Source organism: Musa acuminata, chromosome BXJ1-10, assembly GCF_036884655.1.
Source record: "Musa acuminata AAA Group cultivar baxijiao chromosome BXJ1-10, Cavendish_Baxijiao_AAA, whole genome shotgun sequence".
Taxonomy (NCBI): Eukaryota; Viridiplantae; Streptophyta; class Magnoliopsida; order Zingiberales; family Musaceae; genus Musa; species Musa acuminata.
Window position 1 is genome coordinate 22135937 of NC_088336.1, and position 19781 is coordinate 22155717.

The 19781-nt window shown below is 37.5% G+C and overlaps 2 protein-coding genes across 6 annotated transcripts; both read right to left on the reverse strand.

The window, feature by feature from the left end:
* Positions 1 to 2663: 2663 nt before the first annotated feature.
* Positions 2664 to 14223, reverse strand: LOC135595505 (CLP protease regulatory subunit CLPX1, mitochondrial-like). 4 transcript variants are annotated; one of them, XM_065086509.1, is made up of 14 exons: positions 13299 to 14222; positions 11541 to 11602; positions 11283 to 11380; positions 11050 to 11133; positions 10828 to 10874; positions 7660 to 7734; positions 7508 to 7585; positions 5379 to 5435; positions 4164 to 4234; positions 3978 to 4077; positions 3702 to 3869; positions 3512 to 3634; positions 3102 to 3383; positions 2664 to 2969 (listed from the first exon to the last, which is right to left on the reverse strand). In XM_065086509.1, the coding sequence occupies exons 1-13, from the start codon at positions 14106 to 14108 to the stop codon at positions 3150 to 3152; spliced, it is 2007 nt and encodes a 668-aa protein (XP_064942581.1). In that variant the 5' UTR covers positions 14109 to 14222; the 3' UTR covers positions 2664 to 2969; positions 3102 to 3149. The 4 variants fall into 4 exon arrangements, 3 of the variants coding, with proteins under 3 accessions (XP_064942581.1, XP_064942582.1, XP_064942580.1); XM_065086510.1 differs by having other exon boundaries at positions 2664 to 3383; positions 3512 to 3628; positions 13299 to 14223; XM_065086508.1 differs by having other exon boundaries at positions 2664 to 3383.
* A 1245-nt stretch (positions 14224 to 15468) lies between these two features.
* LOC135595506 (zinc-finger homeodomain protein 4-like) lies at positions 15469 to 18039 on the reverse strand. 2 transcript variants are annotated; one of them, XM_065086512.1, is made up of 2 exons: positions 16886 to 18039; positions 15469 to 16745 (listed from the first exon to the last, which is right to left on the reverse strand). In XM_065086512.1, exon 2 carries the CDS (start codon positions 16676 to 16678, stop codon positions 15836 to 15838), a length of 843 nt encoding a protein of 280 aa, XP_064942584.1. In that variant the 5' UTR covers positions 16679 to 16745; positions 16886 to 18039; the 3' UTR covers positions 15469 to 15835. The 2 variants fall into 2 exon arrangements, with proteins under 2 accessions (XP_064942584.1, XP_064942583.1); XM_065086511.1 differs by having other exon boundaries at positions 17463 to 18038.
* Between the last annotated feature and the right edge of the window lie 1742 nt (positions 18040 to 19781).

Consider the following 19781-nt stretch of genomic DNA (forward strand, 5'->3'; position numbering starts at 1 on the left):
TTGTATATAATATTTTTAAGACTTGTACATGGTTTATAATATCCAATAAAAAAATTTTAATATAAAATGTTTAAAATTTATACTCATATACATAAAATGTACTTTTTTCTTATCCAATTACTTAGGTAAGGTGTTAGTATCATAGAATTTATAGTAAGTCATAATTTAGTAAGTATAAGTATATATATATATATATATATATATATATATATATATATATATATAATATTTTAAAATAATTAACATAAGACATTTAACTATATACAGATCATGCGTAAAATAAGAGCACAAAATTTTACATCGAAATAATTTGAAATATTTATATATGTGTACTCCTACATCGTATGGCATAATATATATGTGTGCTTTCACACCATACGTCATAATATATACGCACTCTACACCGCAAGTCATAATGCATATATGCACTCTTATACTACACATCACAGTATATACATACATTGAACGTTGTAACATATTCGTGTACTTTCACATCGCACGTGATCGTATATGCATGGATACAAGATATTTTTATCGTAATTCATATATTTTTATACTTATAAAATATATATATTCACATTTAGCTCATGGCAATCATATCATCTACATGTCATTATATATCATGCATTCATGATATTTTTATCGTAATTCATATGTTTTTATGCTTACAAAATACATTCACATTTAACTCATAACGATCATATCATTCAAAACATGTTTTACAAAATATATTATACATATGATGATCTATACACTATTATTTTATAGTGAATTAAACTTATAGTTAATAGTTGAAATTAAAAATGAAAATGTCAATCGAGTATGCTAGGGAGTAATACGTCAATCAAATTGAGACCATAGAGTCATGAGATACATTAATTAAGAACCCTATATTTTGAATCGACGATTTATAATAATTCATAGCAATAATCCATAAAAAAAAGTTTGATAAAATCTCTCATAAAATAAATTATATTTAACCTAAAAATTTATTTAGATTTTACTATCAAATTTTCTAACAATTCACTCAATAAACAAATGAACTAGCCAACATCAATTAAACCATCACACAATTCTACGAAGCAATTTATCATACAATTCTATGAAGCAATTTTATTTCACTATTATAACTGATCGAATGATCTTGAATTATCATAAAATTTTGTATAAAACTAGAAGATATATAGAACTAAGTACACACCAAAATTCAGCTTAAAACAGAATCATTTGGAGGCTAAACTTATCCTCCTAATTCAATTACCAACACCTATTCCATTCTACCGAAACTAGTTGGGACTATTTGAAATTATAAACCTTATCTTGGTGCATAGAGGTGATATTTACTCAATTCTAAATCTTACATAACTCTAATAAAACTTTTTAAAACATATCAAAATATCATAGTCTAATTATATTCCTAAGGGGATTAATTCAGCTTGAATAACCCTTTCCTAGAAAATAAAAGATTCTAAGTACCTCATATTGAAACAATAATAACTGTATGGACCAATCTCAAATTAACGTCATACCAAAGGCCTTAGAACATAGGAGAATCATCTAAAACATATCCAAAAATCAAAGATAAATTTGAAGTCTAGATTATTCAAACCTAGCTAAAATTATTAATCTAGAATTTCTAAAATCGAAACCCTATGTATAGGAAGGGAGGAGTTGAGTTTTTTTTATCTATTTAGGGCTAGGATTTCATGGTTTCCATAAGAGAAGCCAAGATAATGGCATAAAGAAGAAAATAAAAATATGGGTTATCTACCGGATAAAGAGGATTATGTCAAAATTAAGAAAAATGTCCTTAAGAGGTAGGCTTGAGGTGTTGGGTTCAATCCCATTATGCCTTTTTAAATTTTTTTTCTTTTTTTACTAATATAATTGTAATATTGTAATAATCTTAATTGAGTTTAATTTAGTTTGACAAAAATGATTTTTTTTATCTAAATTTATTTTTCAATCTTACTTATGTACCTCAACATTTAATATAACACTCTTTTTTTATTTACATCTTCATTTAATTTTTTATTACTCTATTCATGCCGCTTATTATCCTCCATATACATTATATTTAAAACTTAAATTTTTTTATTTTAATCATGTTCAAACTCATTCAGATTTACTTAAGGTCGATTAACCATGTTCAAATTATATGTATGCTTATTGTCATAACTTAATCTCATATTCAACTCTGCTAGCACATTTTGATTTATTGTACTATACTTAACATAAATATTGATGTTTATACATGCTCAACCAATGTTATGTAGAATAGTGAGAATAATATTTTTGGAAAGTATGTACCTCAATCTTAAAAGTCTGAAAACATAAATATTTCATTTATCATATTTATAAAATATAGACATCACAAATAAATGAGAATAACATATATATTATTTGTATTTCTGTTGATATGTTAATTATAATTTAATATGTATAATATATTATTTATATTTTATTAATATATTAATTATATTTATATTTTGTATTGATATATTAATTATAATTACTCGAGTGTTACCGTTACATAATCATAATGTCATGATGCTTCTCTTGAGCTTCCTCCATCTGTACGACATCTTCTGTATATTTAATGCTCTCTCTCTCTCTCTCCCCTATGTAGTCAGGTACCAATTGCACAGGGCAAAACTCAAAAGTAAAATCAAGATGCCACAAATCTCAGAATTACTTGGGTTTGTTTCAGCTGTTGATGCGGCGATGGAGATGCGGAGTGGCTTTACATTTGCTGTTCCGGGTAAAAGAACCCGAAATATAAAGCAGATGGAGTCAAAAGGATACACTAACCTTTCTGTCCGTAACTCGATGCCACCGCACCGCGTACCAGATAGCTTGGCGGTATTATCAGGCTGCTAGATTGTCAGATGCATTATCGGACAACGTCCAATGGTCGACGACAAAGCATCGCAAGCTGCTCAATCCAACCGAGACCACCCATGCGAAGCCTGTGAAGGGAGGTCGAGGCATCATTCTGCAGCAGTTAACTAGCGACGAACAAAAGATGATGCAGCGGCAGCATAACAGGCCTCGATAAACCCACGGACGATACTTCGACATTAGGAAGAATAGCGTCGTACCATGCTGCTGGTTTACATTGTACAAAGCTCGGGTAGGTTAGGGGTAATTCACAAGCCCAAGGCCCTGGACGCGTCCTCCGACTCCCCTTCGGATTCAACCTCCACACCCTCTAAAACAGGACGATCCTTAATCTTGCTGTCGGTGATGTAGCGTTCCAATGCACCGTCTCCGCGCAGAATTTTAGCTCCAGAGCCGGGTCTGTCTACAGAGCCAACCGCATCCTCATCTACAACAACTGCATCTATTGGCTCATCTTCGTCTTTGGTTTTTACATCTGGAATCTGAAAGCAAATTGCATTTTGACGAATTAATCACATAAGCAAATCTGAAGCGGCATTCCATGTAAGGATATGGTGTGGTGCAGGTCAATCTCTTAAGGTAAAAGATCGCCAAGAATTAGTCAGAGTACCTCATACATGGCCTCAAGAAGAACAGTTTCCAAAATAGCTCTTAGACCTCGTGCACCAGTGTTCTTTGCCATTGATTTCTTTGCAATCAAACAAAGTGCGGCGTCTGTGAAATGCAGCTTAACCTGGAAGCATAAGTTAAGAAGAACAGCTTTTCCAAAACCAAAATCATCTATATGTGTGCATACTTACATTGTTCATGCTAAATAATTTCTTATACTGTCGACCAAGAGCATTCTTTGGCTCTATCAAAACCTGAACAAGTTGGTTCTCGCTTAGAGCTGACAAACTAACCAGTACTGGGAAGCGTCCTACAAATTCTGGTACGAGCCCGTAAGCTATAAGATCGCCACTTTCAACCTAAAATAATGACAATCATCTTAGTGAGATCACAATGTTCTGCGGCAAAGAATTACTGAAATCACAATGCTGTAATAAAACAAATTGTTTGGAATTGTTGATGCTTACTGATTCCAACAAAGATGATGTCACAACATCATTTGTTAACCAACTGGTTCTCATATTTGCACGAACTGATGCTCCAAAACCTATAGAAGAATCCTGTCGTCTGTTTAAACAATTAAAATTATAGTACGAGAATTGCATGTGTAAGCATCATTAAAAAAGATTTGCAAATGTCTATCTTCATGATACCTTTCTGAAATTGTCTTTTCCAGATTAACAAAAGCACCACCACATATAAAGAGGATATCTTTGGTATCTATCTGTGAAACAAAAGAAAGAATCAATTAGAAAATGAGATTACCAAGATAATGAATCTCCATTCCAATAGATAAATGAAGTTCAAAAGACAAATGAAATACCGAATAACTTTTAGATTATAGAAGGATTCAAAAGCAAAAGAGAGTCAGATTGCAGACTCCTATCAATTATTTATTTCCATCTGTCACTGCTATAGTAACCTTTCTTGCCTATTCAGTAGCAAGGTGACTTTTTCAATTTTGCTCTACAAATAGATCTAAAAAATTAAGTCTTACAGGTTCCATGTAGTCCAAGCAACATAAAAAGGAACACAAATACCACACCTAAAAGCAAGGATACAACTCATTGTTCATATTTAAACACTCAAATTCAAGAAATGCCTACTACCAATAACTCAGTGTTCATATTTCAACGAAGTTGAAAATGTTACTTGGTACCAATAAAGTTGATATGGTTAAGATTTCATGAGATCCTGAAAACTTTGAACATGTGAAGTGAGAAAATATTCCACAATGGTTCCTTTGACAAAAGGACAGCAGAAAGTGAAAGACTATAACTTTGTTTCCCAAGGCCTCCAAGCTACAGGTTTCCTGGTTTCTCCAATATACAGATTTTGTAACTTATATTAGTAAAACTTGTCTACATCCAATGAAGTTCAAAAGATAATGCAGCTCTCTTTCACTTGTACATGAACCCATATTGAATAATATGTTTAATTTTTCATGAACTAGAACCCTGGGCAGCATAACAGACCCAATCAGAAAACTGCATCAATACTGCAAACTCCAAAATATAAGTTAAAAATCAATATGCTGATTAGATTTAAAATCTCAGTTCGATATCACTTTCGACACCTTGTGGTACATTAATGGTAATACCAGCCACTGTACAGATCTATACCTTCCGGTACTGGCCAAGCCAGCATTTGAGATCTTGTGCAATGGCTCTCTGAGACTCCATCAATTGGATTTAGTGACAATACTTAATTGAGTTTAGGATGACATACCACATCATTAGCACCTCAATATGAAATAAGCAATAGCATGACTTCAACAATAAACAATAATGAAGAATTTTATAATCAACAAGATTTTTACAACACAATCACAAGCACTTCAAATTTTACAATATGTCACATCTGTGTACCTGTATATTGTCACCACGAGGGTGCTTTCGAGCCCCATTCTCAGGCACATTGACTATCTGCACAAACAAATATGAAACACTGACCCTTGTAAGAAACCAAAAAGAAGTTCCACATGGTTCCAATACAGAAAGTCAAGGTTGCATGTACAATAAGACTACCAAATTATCAATGCCTCAGAGCAATTATCTCGTTCATTATCTATGACACATGCATGACATATACTATGATAAGAACAAATTGTCATACAAAAAACGGAAACTAAGTAATTTTTTACAACACTAATGAGTTTCAGGACCTCAAGATTTATAACTTTCAGATAATTCTTATGAAAGATAATCACCATTTGCAATTTAAACTATCAGTTGTTGAGCCCATAACCATCAGTTCAGACTTCACGTGTTTTAAATTGTTACCAGACTAGGTTTAAAACTATATATCATATTTGGTTAAAAAAATTCCAAAAATTACAATGATGAGCTCTGAGTTCGTCTTTCCTTTGGCTATCATATATCCACAAACATGACCACAAATATCTGAAGATGGTCCTGAATGTATAGAAAACTTCACTGATAATGTCCTCTATTAATACCAAGAATTGGTGACTAAAAAAAGAAAATCAAGTTTTAGCAAGAATAAAACAAGCTAGTACCACAGATCAACCAAAATGGAACATACTTGAAATACTAACAGAAGCACATACTTCACGCAAGTCATGGAAAATAAAGCTAAGTAGGCATCAAATTTCGGCAGGATTATGTATAACTAGTGGTGTAAAGACCTATAGTAATTGCCAAGTTTTTTAAATTGGGATGAGATAGGTATCAGATGCCCAGAAAGGTTGGAAAAGATATTGACAAGAAGATCAGACAAACAAGTATGTACTGCAACATTGCAAAAACTAAGAAAAAAATCATAAGTTAAAAAAAATGAAAAAACAAGATGTTTAATAATAACATTGAATAATAAATATTTAATAAGTATATAGATCACTTGACCAAAAAAAATTAGAAATTGAAAACATTATTATCTTTTTGCCATGGTTTGTCTTACCTATCAGTACCGGTGTACCGACCGGCATTGACACAATACATATCGAACCGCCGTACCTACATATCAGTACACAGTACAGTGGGGCATACCAACAAACTGATATATACCACCCACACCAATCCCTTGTCGAACCAAAATCTACCGCCTGTATCGGGCGGTACGCTGAGGTACGACGAATCTTGTTTTTTGCAAATATAGGTGCCCTGATATTTTATTTAATATCCATGCATATTTCATGTTAAAAGCCAATTACAAAATATATATCTTCTTCTCCTGCAGACATGGTATGAAAATCGCAGGGATCATGACTATCAGATTTTCAAAACCCTGGATATTGCAACCACGTGCTATTCAAAGTGTTTGATTGATATCTTTTCTACTTCTTGTTTCCATGTTTAACCAATCTGAACATATTTGGTCCTTGTGTTTCAATTTTTCTTATATGATCTCATTTCTGTTCTTGCCGAAACTACAGCGGATTTTTCTTGACTCGATGACTCAGAAAATAAAATTAAAGTATCATTACTCATTGGATTCTGAGGTCCAATCCATGAAAAGTCCTTTTTATTTCTCAATTGCTTCTTAAATTTCTCATTCCAGTTTCAAAGAAGTCAGAGATAATACAAAAACTGAAAATTATATTTCCCTTAGAAACAAGGAAGACATGGCTAAAGTAATTGTTATTCACGAAAAAATGAATTTCCAAATTTGACAGGCGAAATATAACTATATAAGTAAACCCACTGGTGCCAATTTATATCACATCATCCACAAAGGTCGTCAACACAATCTATTTTGAGCAGTTGGTGAAGAACAAAACCTGAAGTTTTGCATATTATGAGGCCCTTGTTTCTTGAAAAACTCCTTTTTCAGTTAAGTCCAAAAAATCCAGTAGAAAAGGATGCACCGCAAATGAAAGTGTAAGAATATTCCAACTAAAAATTTCTGGAACAAATGAAAGCATGTGAAAAGGAGGTGACAAGTATTTTATGTCATAAATTTAGATGAGATCATAATAGCAAACGTGGTATGTGAACTAGTAGGTATACACATGTAAACAGCATTATGTATGACTTACAGTTCCTTCTAGCATTTTCAGCAATGCCTGCTGAACACCTTCACCAGATACATCCCTACTAATATTTAGGCTCTCAGACTGCATATTGAACGTTTAACAAAATCACTATTAAGTTCTAAACAAACCTAGAGTTAGAAAAATCAGCCATTAACCTTCTTAGTGATTTTGTCAACTTCATCAATGTAAACAATTCCCTGTTGAGCTGCCTGTACGTTAAAATCAGCAACCTAACCAATAAAAAGTACAAGCATGAAGAAAATTCACTTAACAAACTGTAAAGATGAGAATTAGAATCGTAACAACTAACAAAGTTATTTAGCTATTAAAATTGAGATCAATAAAAGGGGCTAAAAGATCATTAATGCATCAAGTATCATAAAATCAAAAGAAAGGAAAATGAGGAAATTTTATGGACAACAAAAGTCCATCATAATCATGGTTCATGAATGATTCACGAATCACGCTTCTCTCAAAAGCTTCTTAAAACATATTGATCATCTTGACAAAAAACAAGAAAGTGAGATTTGTTGTTCTGGTTTGGATTATACATACATATATATATACATATATATACATATACATATATATATACATATATATATATATAGGATTTTTAAACCCTTTCCTCCCCCTCTTTCATCCCCTTTCATTATCTCAAACTCTTAGAGTCTCTCAATCTCTTTCTCATCCACTTATTTCTCTTATTTTCACATTTACACTCTCTTAAAACTTCACAAAGCTAAAATTTGTGGATTGGATCAAGCTTAGAAGGTTAATTAGCAAGAATTAACACCTAAGTTAGAGGAAGAACTTTCTAATTAAAGGTATATAGACTTCTTTTCAACTGCATTCAACAACCCACTCGGTCTGGAGATATGGCAGTGACGTGGACAATAGTGCCTCAACTGACAACGCTAGGGAGTCAATGATCCCATCTACATAGTTTGGGAGTGGTGTATGGATCGAGGAGCAATATTTTATGCATGTTACTCAAGATTCATATCATGAAGCTCGATATGATAGTTGGTCATTCTTCTCCAAGCAATAATACAGTGATAGTTGATTATTTTTCTCTGAGCAACAATACGATGATCAATCTTATGATACAAAACAGTAGATCTGTGACAAAAGTAGAAGTTCCAACATTCTATGCTCCACACTAATACACGTCACATTGTACTTGCCTTAGGAGCCACCACGAACACATGTGGTTCACGATAATCAAACTACGACCATAATCACATTGATGCATCAATGACATATGTTGTATCAGTATACTATGTCGTGGGATCAATTTCAAAATTGGACCCGACAAACATATCAAATTGATATACATATACATAAGATCAACGACCCTAATCCACTACCTGTGGAATCCCATCGTTCTTTTTGGTGATAGAACCAAGTATATTAATCGATCGATTATTTGATTCATTTGAATCTTAAAGTTTAAGTTGTTTAACAAATAATCTAACAATTCAAATCATTTCTTTGTAGATAATTCCATATCAACGAAAGGGCGGTCCGGAACATACCATAAAGCTACTCCTCAAAGCTCAAAAAAGATCTGTACCACTATTCTTTCTTAATTTAGATTATTTTTTGCTAAAATTGTACTAAATTTATATTTATTTCCAACTTCAAAATCCTAATCTAACTTTTCTATTTAAAAAAATAATTGGTGCTATTTTCAGCCATTTTTCCGTATCATCAGTACGCCCCACCATATCAACACACGATACATCAATATTGAATGATAAATACCATACTATCGTCTGATCAATACACCAGTTCAAATCGGTAAGGTGAACCTTGACTGTAGCACCACGGCTCATCCTCATTATTTTAAGTAAACCAAATTCAAATATGTAGCACTGGTTTTGATAGATTTTGCATGTCTAATTACTAATAGCCACTCTAGACTCTAGTTTCAGCTGCAAGAGAGCATCAAAGAAAGGTAAAACAGCATTAACCTATTACACAAATAGAACTTTGTGCAAATAAGGCTTTCACAGAACTTACATCACAAGAAATATGAAGGAATTTGTTGATATTTAATTTTCTCATTTATTCAGACAGGAGAAAAGGTTCGGAGGAGTGGGGTTAGGATTAGTGAAATTGGACTAACAGGCCAGGATTGGCTAAATATAGGGTAAAGAGAACACAGAGGGAAAGATGGAAGGAGAAAAAGGGCAAAGGGAAAGGAGGATGGCATCTTGACCATCTCCCTTCTCTTTGCCATTGTATTTTATTAGGTTTGACTGGTCAGGTTGACCTGCATCGAAATCTACCAAGCCTAACTCCTTGACCTGTTTAAAAGTTGACTAAAATCCAGCAACCATGCCCATCCAAATTGGAACCTAACAATTCGGAATGAAACTAAGATTCAATATGGTCCTTCCCAATCCAGAATGGTGTTGACTGATTCTAAGAACCATAATGATAATTTTGCAGTCTCTCATACAATTTCCTTTTGTGCTATGATAGTTTAAAAACAAATCATCATTCATGAGAAACCTATAGTCACAGATGACTTAATGACCACTCCAAAAGCCAATAACTGGGGATATGAATCACATCTGAAGTTCTACCTGCCTCTCACCTTATTTGTCACTCCAGAGGAAAGAATGTTATTTGCAAAGTTAGATTGTCTAATTGCTTTGAGTTCATTTCTTCCTTTTATGATGTGTGATCAATCATCATTCTTATGTTAATGTAGATGGTCCATTTTTCTTAACACAGTCTCTGCCAACTTATAAAGTTGCTAGACATTGCAATGTTACTCCCATCCAAAACTTTACCATCCTGGTCCATGAATAGAAAATATAATCAGTACAGCAAAGAGTTTTTACATTTTAAAGTTGCATTTGCATGTAACAGCATTGAATTGTAGGAATTGTCGTATAGAGACGCCCAAGTTGAGGCAAGAGGAAGATGGCGCAGCTATGATTGAGGTAACCCACATGCTGGACAAAAGGATGAAGCCTCATTAAGAAGGTTAACAAGCCATGTTCAGACATATGGCATCTCTAAGTCTCCTGTTATTAGCACACAGGTTTAGCATGCCCCAGAAGTAAATTTCTCAGGTATATCGACACTGGAATTGGAATATAACCGTGTTAGACAATATCAACTAGGCATGCAACTGCATTAGACATTATTCATTACAAACTCACTAAACATCAAACAAACTAAAAGGGTTAAGCAATGAAAAATATATTACTCCACGAGTTTAAAAATTATATGTTGAAGAATGAAAGATAATAATTTTCAATTAGTTTAATCATTATAGCCATGTACCAACTAGCACAAGAAAATACCGTAAGCAGCTTGTACAGTATGGATTCAACGTCCTCCCCAACGTAGCCTGCCTGCAAAGGTAAAGTAAAAACAACAAAATCATGATAGTTGCTAAACACTAAGCCTCAACTGAAAAACAATAAAATCATAGATTGAAGAAAACTTAAAAAAACAATCTCACGATAGTGCTCTGCTTCTGTTTATAGAGACAGTAGGTGAAAAAATGGATTCAATAAAAAGACCTGCCTGTGTCAGTGTTGTTGCATCCGCAATAATGAAGGGCACATTCACAAAGCGAGCTAATGTTTTAGCAAGTAAAGTCTTCCCTGTCTTATAGAAAGCATGACTGAATAGGTCAGCTCACCAACCAATCAACTTAAGGGTAATATTCTGTAAGTTGATGATAGGTAGGACCTACCAAAAGCTCTCATGTGAACCATCCAATTAAACTTGAATAAAAAGTTAGATCATGTACCCGATCCAGTAGGTCCCATCAAGAGTATATTGCTTTTTTCCAGCTCCACATTATCATCATCATCACCTTCTGCATGGTTCTCCGAATCAACTCCAGCACTGGGCATTTGGAATATTCAATTCATTATGAGCCATCGTGATGATAAGCAAGTTCTTACGACCTAGCAATAGAACTTAACTGTCTATGTGTTTAAAGTTAAAGAGACAACATTAACAAGTTAATAAAACCAGAGATACAATAACTGAAAGCATCACTAACCTTTTCTGTAAGGATGCATGATATATTCTTTTGTAGTGGTTGTAAACAGCCACAGAAAGCACCTGCAGTCGTTCTTTATGTTAAGAAATTACACTAGGCAAATAAAACCCAGACACCATGCAGCTCAAGCATCGAATCGCAAGATAGGCATTTCTTGTTGTTTAACTATCCAGGTAAATTATTTGATATAATCAACAAAGATGTTAATCACAAAAAAATCAATGTTTTGGTAAGAAATGTGGCATGAAATACAATATGAACTTTACTTGGCTCATGAAATACCATGACAGAACATCTCTTTTGCAAGATTTAACTATTGATCTGATATGAAGCTCATCTCCGTGAATGTATTTGCAGTCATAGAAGAATTAAATTACTGAAGAACATCTTGAGGGTGTTCCAACATTTATGTAGATCCTAAATTTTCTTTTCTTCTATCTAAGCAGAATTTCTGACAAAATTCAATGAATGTCAGAGGAAAGATTTAACCAATTCAATGCCTGCTAAAACTTTAAAATAATGATGGTCTAAGGCGAGAGCCTGCATAACCAATATGGAAGACAACTACATAAGTCAAACTCATTATTGAACTGTTGAAGGTAGCCCCATAAAGTTTGGAATAGGATGCTTTTTGGAGAATACATGGAGATCAATTGCAGCTTCACAAAAAAAGTTTGGGATAGCATTAAGCAAAGAAACAAACGTAAGGAACTTCTCGACAGATGTAATGGAGCTGTGGGGTGACTGGGTTGAGATGACTCTGAAGACTGAGATTCAGAGCACTTTCTTCATCCTGATTATAGCTATCTGGAGGCACGTCAGAAAGACAGAAACAGAAGAATGTTTGAATCTACAATCCAAATGGGGCAAAATTTCTTAAAGAGTATCAGATTGATCAAACTCAAAGAGTAACCAAATGTGGGCAAAAAGAACAATCTCCTAAAATGCGATGGGGTTAAATGTTATTGGCATGGTTTTAAATAAGGGTCCAACTATCGACTTCAACAACCTATTGGACTAGCACTGTATTTGATACATAGACTTGTACCGCCCAGCATTGCTGAATTAAATAATAAAAATATTAAAACTTATCAGTATACAAATTGGTGCCTGGCTGTGAGATCCACAACCACTAGTTGGTTAGACAACTAAATACAGACAAGCATATACCAGTCTGACTGTTATTTTAAACCATGGTTATTAAAACACTTCAGAAGTCTTAGCTATTTTGGCTTAAGCATTTTGAAGTTAATATGAATTGAGATAGTAGAAGATCATGTGTCCTGATAAGCTTATCTGCAATTCTACTTGCAATTCACTTTATCTTTTACATTATAGAACATGCATAGCTTATTAGTAGATGCTGGCTAATCAACCCATCCTTTCATCAAACAAAAAGAAGAAGAAAGAAAATACACTGGTCTTTATATAGTATAAGGTGAAAGAGAAAAAAAACTGAAATTAGACAGAAGTAATTTTGTTATACTGAAATTTAAAAACATGAGCAGTAATCGGAAGTTCTGCAGAAAATTATCAGTCAGTTTACTAAGAACACAGGCTGGTTAAAACCATATCCATCTATAAACCAAATTATAACTAGTTATCGCAATATCTGCATGATTCAAAATCATGCTGCGCCAATAGGTAAAACTTGTTTGAGAATCACCAAAAAGCAAGATGAAAGAAACATAAAGCAAATCTATTTTACAGACCTGAAATCTATTCTACAGGCCCTAAAGATCCAGATAGAAATTATACCTTCTTTGCGTGCTCCTGCCCAATCACATACTTATCGAGCCCCTCATAGATCTCCTTGGGCGTCGGCATATCTTTCCCCAAATTTGACCCTCCCCACCCCTCCAAACCACCAAAGCCTCCCCCGCCGCCGGACTCATCTGTTCCCCTTTCCCCGCCAGGCCCAGCCACCCTCACCACGTTCGAATTCATAGGGAACGCCGAGCAGGGCGGTGGCTGCACCGCCGACCCGTGCACCTCCGGAGGGCCCGGTACGGCCGGCCAATTTTCCAGCGAATCTCCGCCGTAAAATGATCTAAGTGCCTTCCAAAACCGGTTCTTAGCCCGAATCCCGTTCTCCTCGCTTTCGCATCTATACTTCTCCGGATTGGGGCCTCGGACGCGGCCGATCTCCACAAAAGTGCCCTGGAGGGGAACGAGCTCATGGGGGCTAAAGGAGTAGGCGGTCTTGCATCTAGGGCATAAGTTTACGGCATGGCGCTCTGCGCCGTAGTCGCCACTTCCGTCGCCAGTGACAGTTGGCGAGAAACGGTTGGGGAAGAGGACCCTCATGTGCTTGGAGCAGCGAGGACAGTGAGCCTCGGCGCGGATGCGGCGTGTGTGGAACTCGTCGGCGCCACCGCCATCCCACTTGTGGCGATCGTGACGGAGGAGTCCGGGGCGGCGCGGGGCAGAGGAGGAGGCGTGAACGAGTCGGCGGCGGAGGGTGGAGATCGCGGAGCACTGGTGGAGGCGGTAGCGGGTTTCGGCGGCGTTCCTGGCAGCGCGCGTCGCGGCGTCGCGAAGCTTCTTGCAGCGGAGGATTCCAGACATCGAAAAAAAGTGAGAATGAAAAAAAAAAAGAAAAAATGAAAAAGAGGGAAAGGAAATTAATTCAGACAGCGGAGGGGATCGAATTGATGTGGTCGAATTTGGGCGTGCGTGAAATGGTGCGCGCTTTTGTTCTGGATAGCTGCCACCCGAAAGTCTCACCTCTTCCTAACTCGCTGAATCACCGCCATAAGAAGGGGGCCCACGGATGATATATCAGAGAACCAACGGTGGGGAACGCATTATTAGTGTGGAACACCAAGGTTAATAATGGGGAGATTAGCTCAGTAAACGTTTAAGCCTCTTACCTTTGTTTGGACTGAGCCAGGTGAACCGCAACCGAGGAGAAGGATCCTTGGGAACTACCACTACTACCAAATGGGACCGAGTCACCCTGAAGAACATCAGGTTTTACGTGGCATAATATCCAGCAAATTGTGATATGCCATGTCACCCCTGAAACATTTCTTCCAGATTCCGTTTGAGGTGCCTATTTGAAACTAGTATGTGTTCATCGATTTCTAATGAAAGATTAGACTCCGTTTCGGATGTAATCCGAGCTTTGTCATGTACAATGGATGACATTCGAGGTTGTCAAAAGTCCGATCTTAGCAAACCGACGAATTCGGGATGTGATCATGTAAAAAAAATGATGTATGAATGAAATCGATAAAATATTCTTCAAATGGCAAGCTATAGACTAAAACACACAATATAGTTTCATTTTTGTGATTGTAAGTTAGAGTACAATCAATCGTGAGTTAACATGATTTAATCCACGAGAGTGGACGAGGTCGATCTATACGACCTCTCATTAATTATATTCCATGGGAGCCGATCGATTATTATCTTCCCGATGTTATTGCTCAATAAGGGTGATTACTGAACAAAGATTGATTGTCAAATTATTTACTATCAACTTCCCTCTTGAAACATAATATAGTTCCACTTTCCTAAAATATATGATTTGAGCTACAAAGTGGCTACCTGACGAAAGGTTGGTTGTCTTGCCAGCCCAGTTCATGCCTTGGGCAAACCAAGCCGTGGAGCCCTTTCAACTGTGAAAGAAAATAAAGTGGTTTGAGGAACAAAGAAGATGTCATGATCGCAGCAAAAAGGCATGGCTAATGGTGACTTTATCACCAGTAATCATGCTTTCAGTTCTCAAGGAACCTGCTTTATACCTGTGTCTCCATCTACTTTGATTTGGATATACCTGCAGATTCTCTTGATATCATCCCTATGCTTTTTCGTGGAATACAGGAGAAACGAAGTGGAGTTCATGTGTGTTTCTCCCCCTCGTTCATTTTCTACAGCTTTATTTGCATTTTGCTTTGGAAACATGGAAAGGGAGAGAAAAAAATGAAGAGTAAATTCCAGAGATGCATAAGATCTGTAAACTCAGGTTTCTTGGAAAAAGGAAGAGGAGAAAGAAACAAAGACACATGACTCTGTCAGCCAAACTAATCAACTTACACCACCTTGTCAATTTAGATGTCAAGAGGAAATCCCAGGACAGCAGCTTATGGAAGGGTTGATGGTTATGTCATGCTACCACCTACCTCAAGACTCCGTCAAAGAGAAGATCTCCAGAGTGACATGTACGAGGGACCATGGCAGTGGCATGCTACCACCCAATTAGAACTCTAACATCCACATTCCAAGTGTGAGACATGAACCAAATAGAGAAGAACAGTTTGGCTTGGTGAGAGGGGAGCCAGCTGCAGCAGTCATTCGAGCTGGAGAGGGGTCTTCTTGGCCAAGTTGTGCTTGTTGTTGTGCATCCACACCTTGAGGACTCTCCTCTTCACCCCGATCTCCTGGCAGAACTGCTGCACCGCGCTCTCTTCCTGCTTCTGAAGCCGCCAACCCGCCTTCTCTGCGAAGTGAAGCATCTTCTCCTTCTGCTCTGCAGTGAACTTGGTCCTGAACCTCTTCTTCACCAAGGGTGGCCTCGCCATCATCCCACCACCCGCCCCCTCCATCTCATCGGACTCAGATGTCTGCATGGCACCCAGGGGCATGATCATGTGAGGTGGTGGCCTCGGAATGAGGCTGTTGCTGCCGGGGTTGTAGCCAAATGGATCTGCCCCTGAGATCAGGAGGCCTCTCTGGCCTATTGCTTTCCGTCCCTTGAAGGGGTGGTAGCAGTCGTAAGAGGACTCCCCTTCTACTTCTTTCCGGTGGAAGTTCCTGTGGCAGTTGCAGGCGGAGCACTTCAAGGCTTCCAGAGTCCCCTCCTCGCCGCTGGGCATGAACTCACCGCAACCATCAGTGGCATTCCCACCAATGGCGGCTGCATGGTTCTTGAGGCACTCCCTGTACTTCACCACCAGCCCTTTCTTGGTGCTGTACGGATTGGTGCTGTGGTGGTGGTCCTCGGTGGTGGCTGCGGAGAGGGGGGGAGGAGGAGCAGCAGCGGCGGCAGCGGGAGGAGGGGAAGAGCCACTGGAGCGGTGGTGGAGGGGAGAGGTGTCATGGGTCATGCCGTGGCCATGGGGTGGACCATGGCCAACAACATAAGTGCTTGTTATTGGGATTGGGATATCCCCGTCATGACCAGAAAGATCCATCCTCTCTCTCTCTCTCTCTCAATCTCCGCGCTCTCTCTTCCTCTTCCTTTAACTGTTCTTTTTTGGCCTGCACACCAAAAGCAAAAGGTCAAGGACAAGAAGGAATTAGAAGCAGACCACCCCAAGCGATCAAATGCATGAGCTAAGGTTTTTAAGGCTGAGATCCTTGGGACTCTAAATGAAACAATAATGAACCAACTTGACCACCTTCTGAAGTCTCTCGGTAGAAAGGAACAGGAAAATTAGCTCTGAGACCACTATACAACCTTATACTGGTACTTGCTCTTGTACCTCTTTCCCCACATTGAAGGCCCAAGAGTGGTGGAAGACAGTAAAAAGAAAACATAGTCTGAACACAGAGTAAATTCCACATTTTTGGGGCTTTCTTTCCGCAAACACTGGGAAAATACATCAAAGCATCACAGGAACTTGAAATGAGCAGTTTGACTTGGTAGGAAATTTCATCTCTAGCACACAAGAATTACTGGTAGATCTGTTCCAAAGAAGGACAGTGGTCAATGAGAGCAAGGAGTCTTTGTTAGCTAGAGAACATAAATCATGAATTTTGGTTTTCAAGAAGGTAAATTTGTGGACTTTAGATTCAAGAACTATTGATCTCATTGTTTGTGTGTGTGGAAACTAGAACTTCATCATGGGTTTCAAATGCCTATTTCATTGCCTCAGAGGGACAGCATAAGAGATGAACAAAATATAGCAAATCTATGTGAGATTATCGGAGAGATGTAACCAAAATGGTGGGCAAGCCAAGACTACAAAAACCCACCTTTCTCTCCTGTGAACTGAGAGAGGAACAGGCTGCAGGGTGGTGGAGAATAGTCGCAAAGCTAAACCAGAAGTAAGCTCTTCTTGGCAACGTTCATGGCTCATAGGAAGAAATGGAATTATCCAAAGAACTCCCTGTTGGTATTATCCATGAGAAGTTTTACAGGAAGAGCTTAGAGAGGAGGGGAGTAAACAAAGAAGAGCATCAGGAAGAAACAAAATGAGAGGTTTGGTAGAAGGGCTGCGGTTGTGTGAGACTAAACAAGAGGTTTATAGCAGTAGTGAGGGAGCATAAAGGTTGGGAAAAGATGAAGAGAGAGAGAGAGAGAGAGAGAGAGGAGAGGATGAAGAAGAAGAAATTTTACAGGACAAAGAGGGAAAAACACAGAATTTTAGAAGCTTATGACCAAACAAAAGTAAAGCGTGGGATGTTTGCTTTGCTTGCACTATCAGGAATCAAGCTTACGCCATAGAAGATAGATGGAGAGAGAGAGAGAGAGAGAGAGAGAGAGAGAGAGGGGGGACTGCAGTGTCAGAGAAGGAGAGGCACAGAAAGAGGGAGAAGCAGAACCAGTCCCCACATATGAATTTGAAAAAGAAAAAGAAAAGCAAACATACTTAGCTTCTAAAAATCCAAAACACCCCCATGCCAAATTAAAATGACAAGACTTTGGTTGTATCCAAGTCCTGCATCTCAAAAAAAAAAAAAAAAAGAAGACAGAAAAAAAGAAAGAAGACAGAACCTTGTCTCAGATTCAGTGGACCAAAATGCTCAGGCTAGTTTATCTTCTCACATCTGATAGATCCAATTCCATTCAATTTAATTTCAGTAGGTTGCATCAGTAACTTTCTTAGTTGATCTCCAGAGGAGATAATCTAGATCTCCAAGGGTGTAATGATTGGTTTTCTAGGCTTTTCTTCCATGGATTAATTACATGATTCATGTGTGATGGGACTTTGAGTCAATTCAGCCCATGTTTATGATTAGCAGCATCATTTGGTTGGGTAATTGCCTGTCATGCATCAGATTAGAATGCCTAGTAATTGGATTCTGTGTCCTAGTACTTAATTCTCATCACTTACTGGACTCCATGCACAAAAAGCTCTCACTAGCTGCTTCCTAATGAACAAAGGGTAGAACAAACCTAAAGGCTAATAATGACTGCAAGATGCATCATCTTTAGAGCTTTCCATGTCCAAACATCTTCTGGAGCTTAAGGAATGTTCTCAATCATAAGATGCTTTTTCTATTTTTCTTTTGTGTAGGATGAGATCCTGGAACATTTATCATGAGAAAGAAGACATGAAAACTTTTAAATGGAATTTCTTCACAAAGGACTGTTGGATCATCAATCACTACTTACAACTTAGATTCAAATCACTTTATTCTTGCCTCTCCCTCACTTTATTCCATCTAGCCTCATCCAAAGTTCCTTTTCCACCAGTGTTTTTCCCTCCCCCCCTTCCCTTTTGTTTCGTCTCCTCTAAGGTTTCAGTTTCTAGTTGTGGCATTAACATTAAATACATCTCAATAACTCTTTTACTCGTTCATGCAGCAGAGTAAGAAAGGCAAACTGGATGTGAGCAGTACATGGTAAAAAACGATGACAATACTTTGGAAGCCTTGTGTGGTTACGTGTGGTAGTGACTTTTCTGTACTGTAAGCCTTCTTCCCCTGCCTCCCCAATCTTTTCTCTCACTCTCTCTCTCTCTCTCTTCTTTGGCCTTTCTTTTTCTTCCTGTTTTGCTTGTGATAACAATACATTCACTAAAAAATTGACTCCATTAATATATACATACATCAGCTTCAAACAGAATGCTACAGGGTCAAGCAGAGTGATCCAGACAATTCAATGAATCACAAGCTTTTGTGATTGCCATTAATAAGGATGCGTTATTCTCTCCGCGTGAGAGAGAGAGAAAGAGAGTGGGATTAGGATGGGAGAGCATGTGGTGGGGAATTAATACCGAAGAGGGACAGTTGTGCCAGCAAATTAAATGGGATCTGACGACACACTGATCAAGAAGCAAAGCCAAAGCCTCCCCAATCCAACCTTGGGATCTATCAGCCAAACACATCCTATCCAATTCCAGGTTAGTGAGGCAGTGTTCAAAGCAGTAGTATCCTTCCTTCCTTTATCCTTGTGTATGCAGTAGGATTACGTACCTTATCCTCCAAGTCCCTGTACACATCCCCAGAGCCAAATACTTTCCATCATGGCTTTGTCAAACACTCAATCAAATGCATAGTATGAATTTTAACTGTGTGTTTAACAACATATCCTGCTTCGATTATGCAGGCAATCCAACTTATTGGTCC

Coding starts and splice junctions, on each gene's coding strand:
- LOC135595505 (XM_065086509.1), bottom strand. CDS start 14,108: ATGTCTGGAATCCTCCGCTGCAAGAAGCTTCGCGACGCCGCGACGCGC. Junction 4,235..5,378: donor CTCGTGGTGACAATATACAG/GTACACAGATGT, acceptor TTTGTTTCACAG/ATAGATACCAAAGATATCCT. Junction 3,384..3,511: donor TTCTTGAGGCCATGTATGAG/GTACTCTGACTA, acceptor ATTTGCTTTCAG/ATTCCAGATGTAAAAACCAA.
- LOC135595506 (XM_065086512.1), bottom strand. CDS start 16,678: ATGGATCTTTCTGGTCATGACGGGGATATCCCAATCCCAATAACAAGC.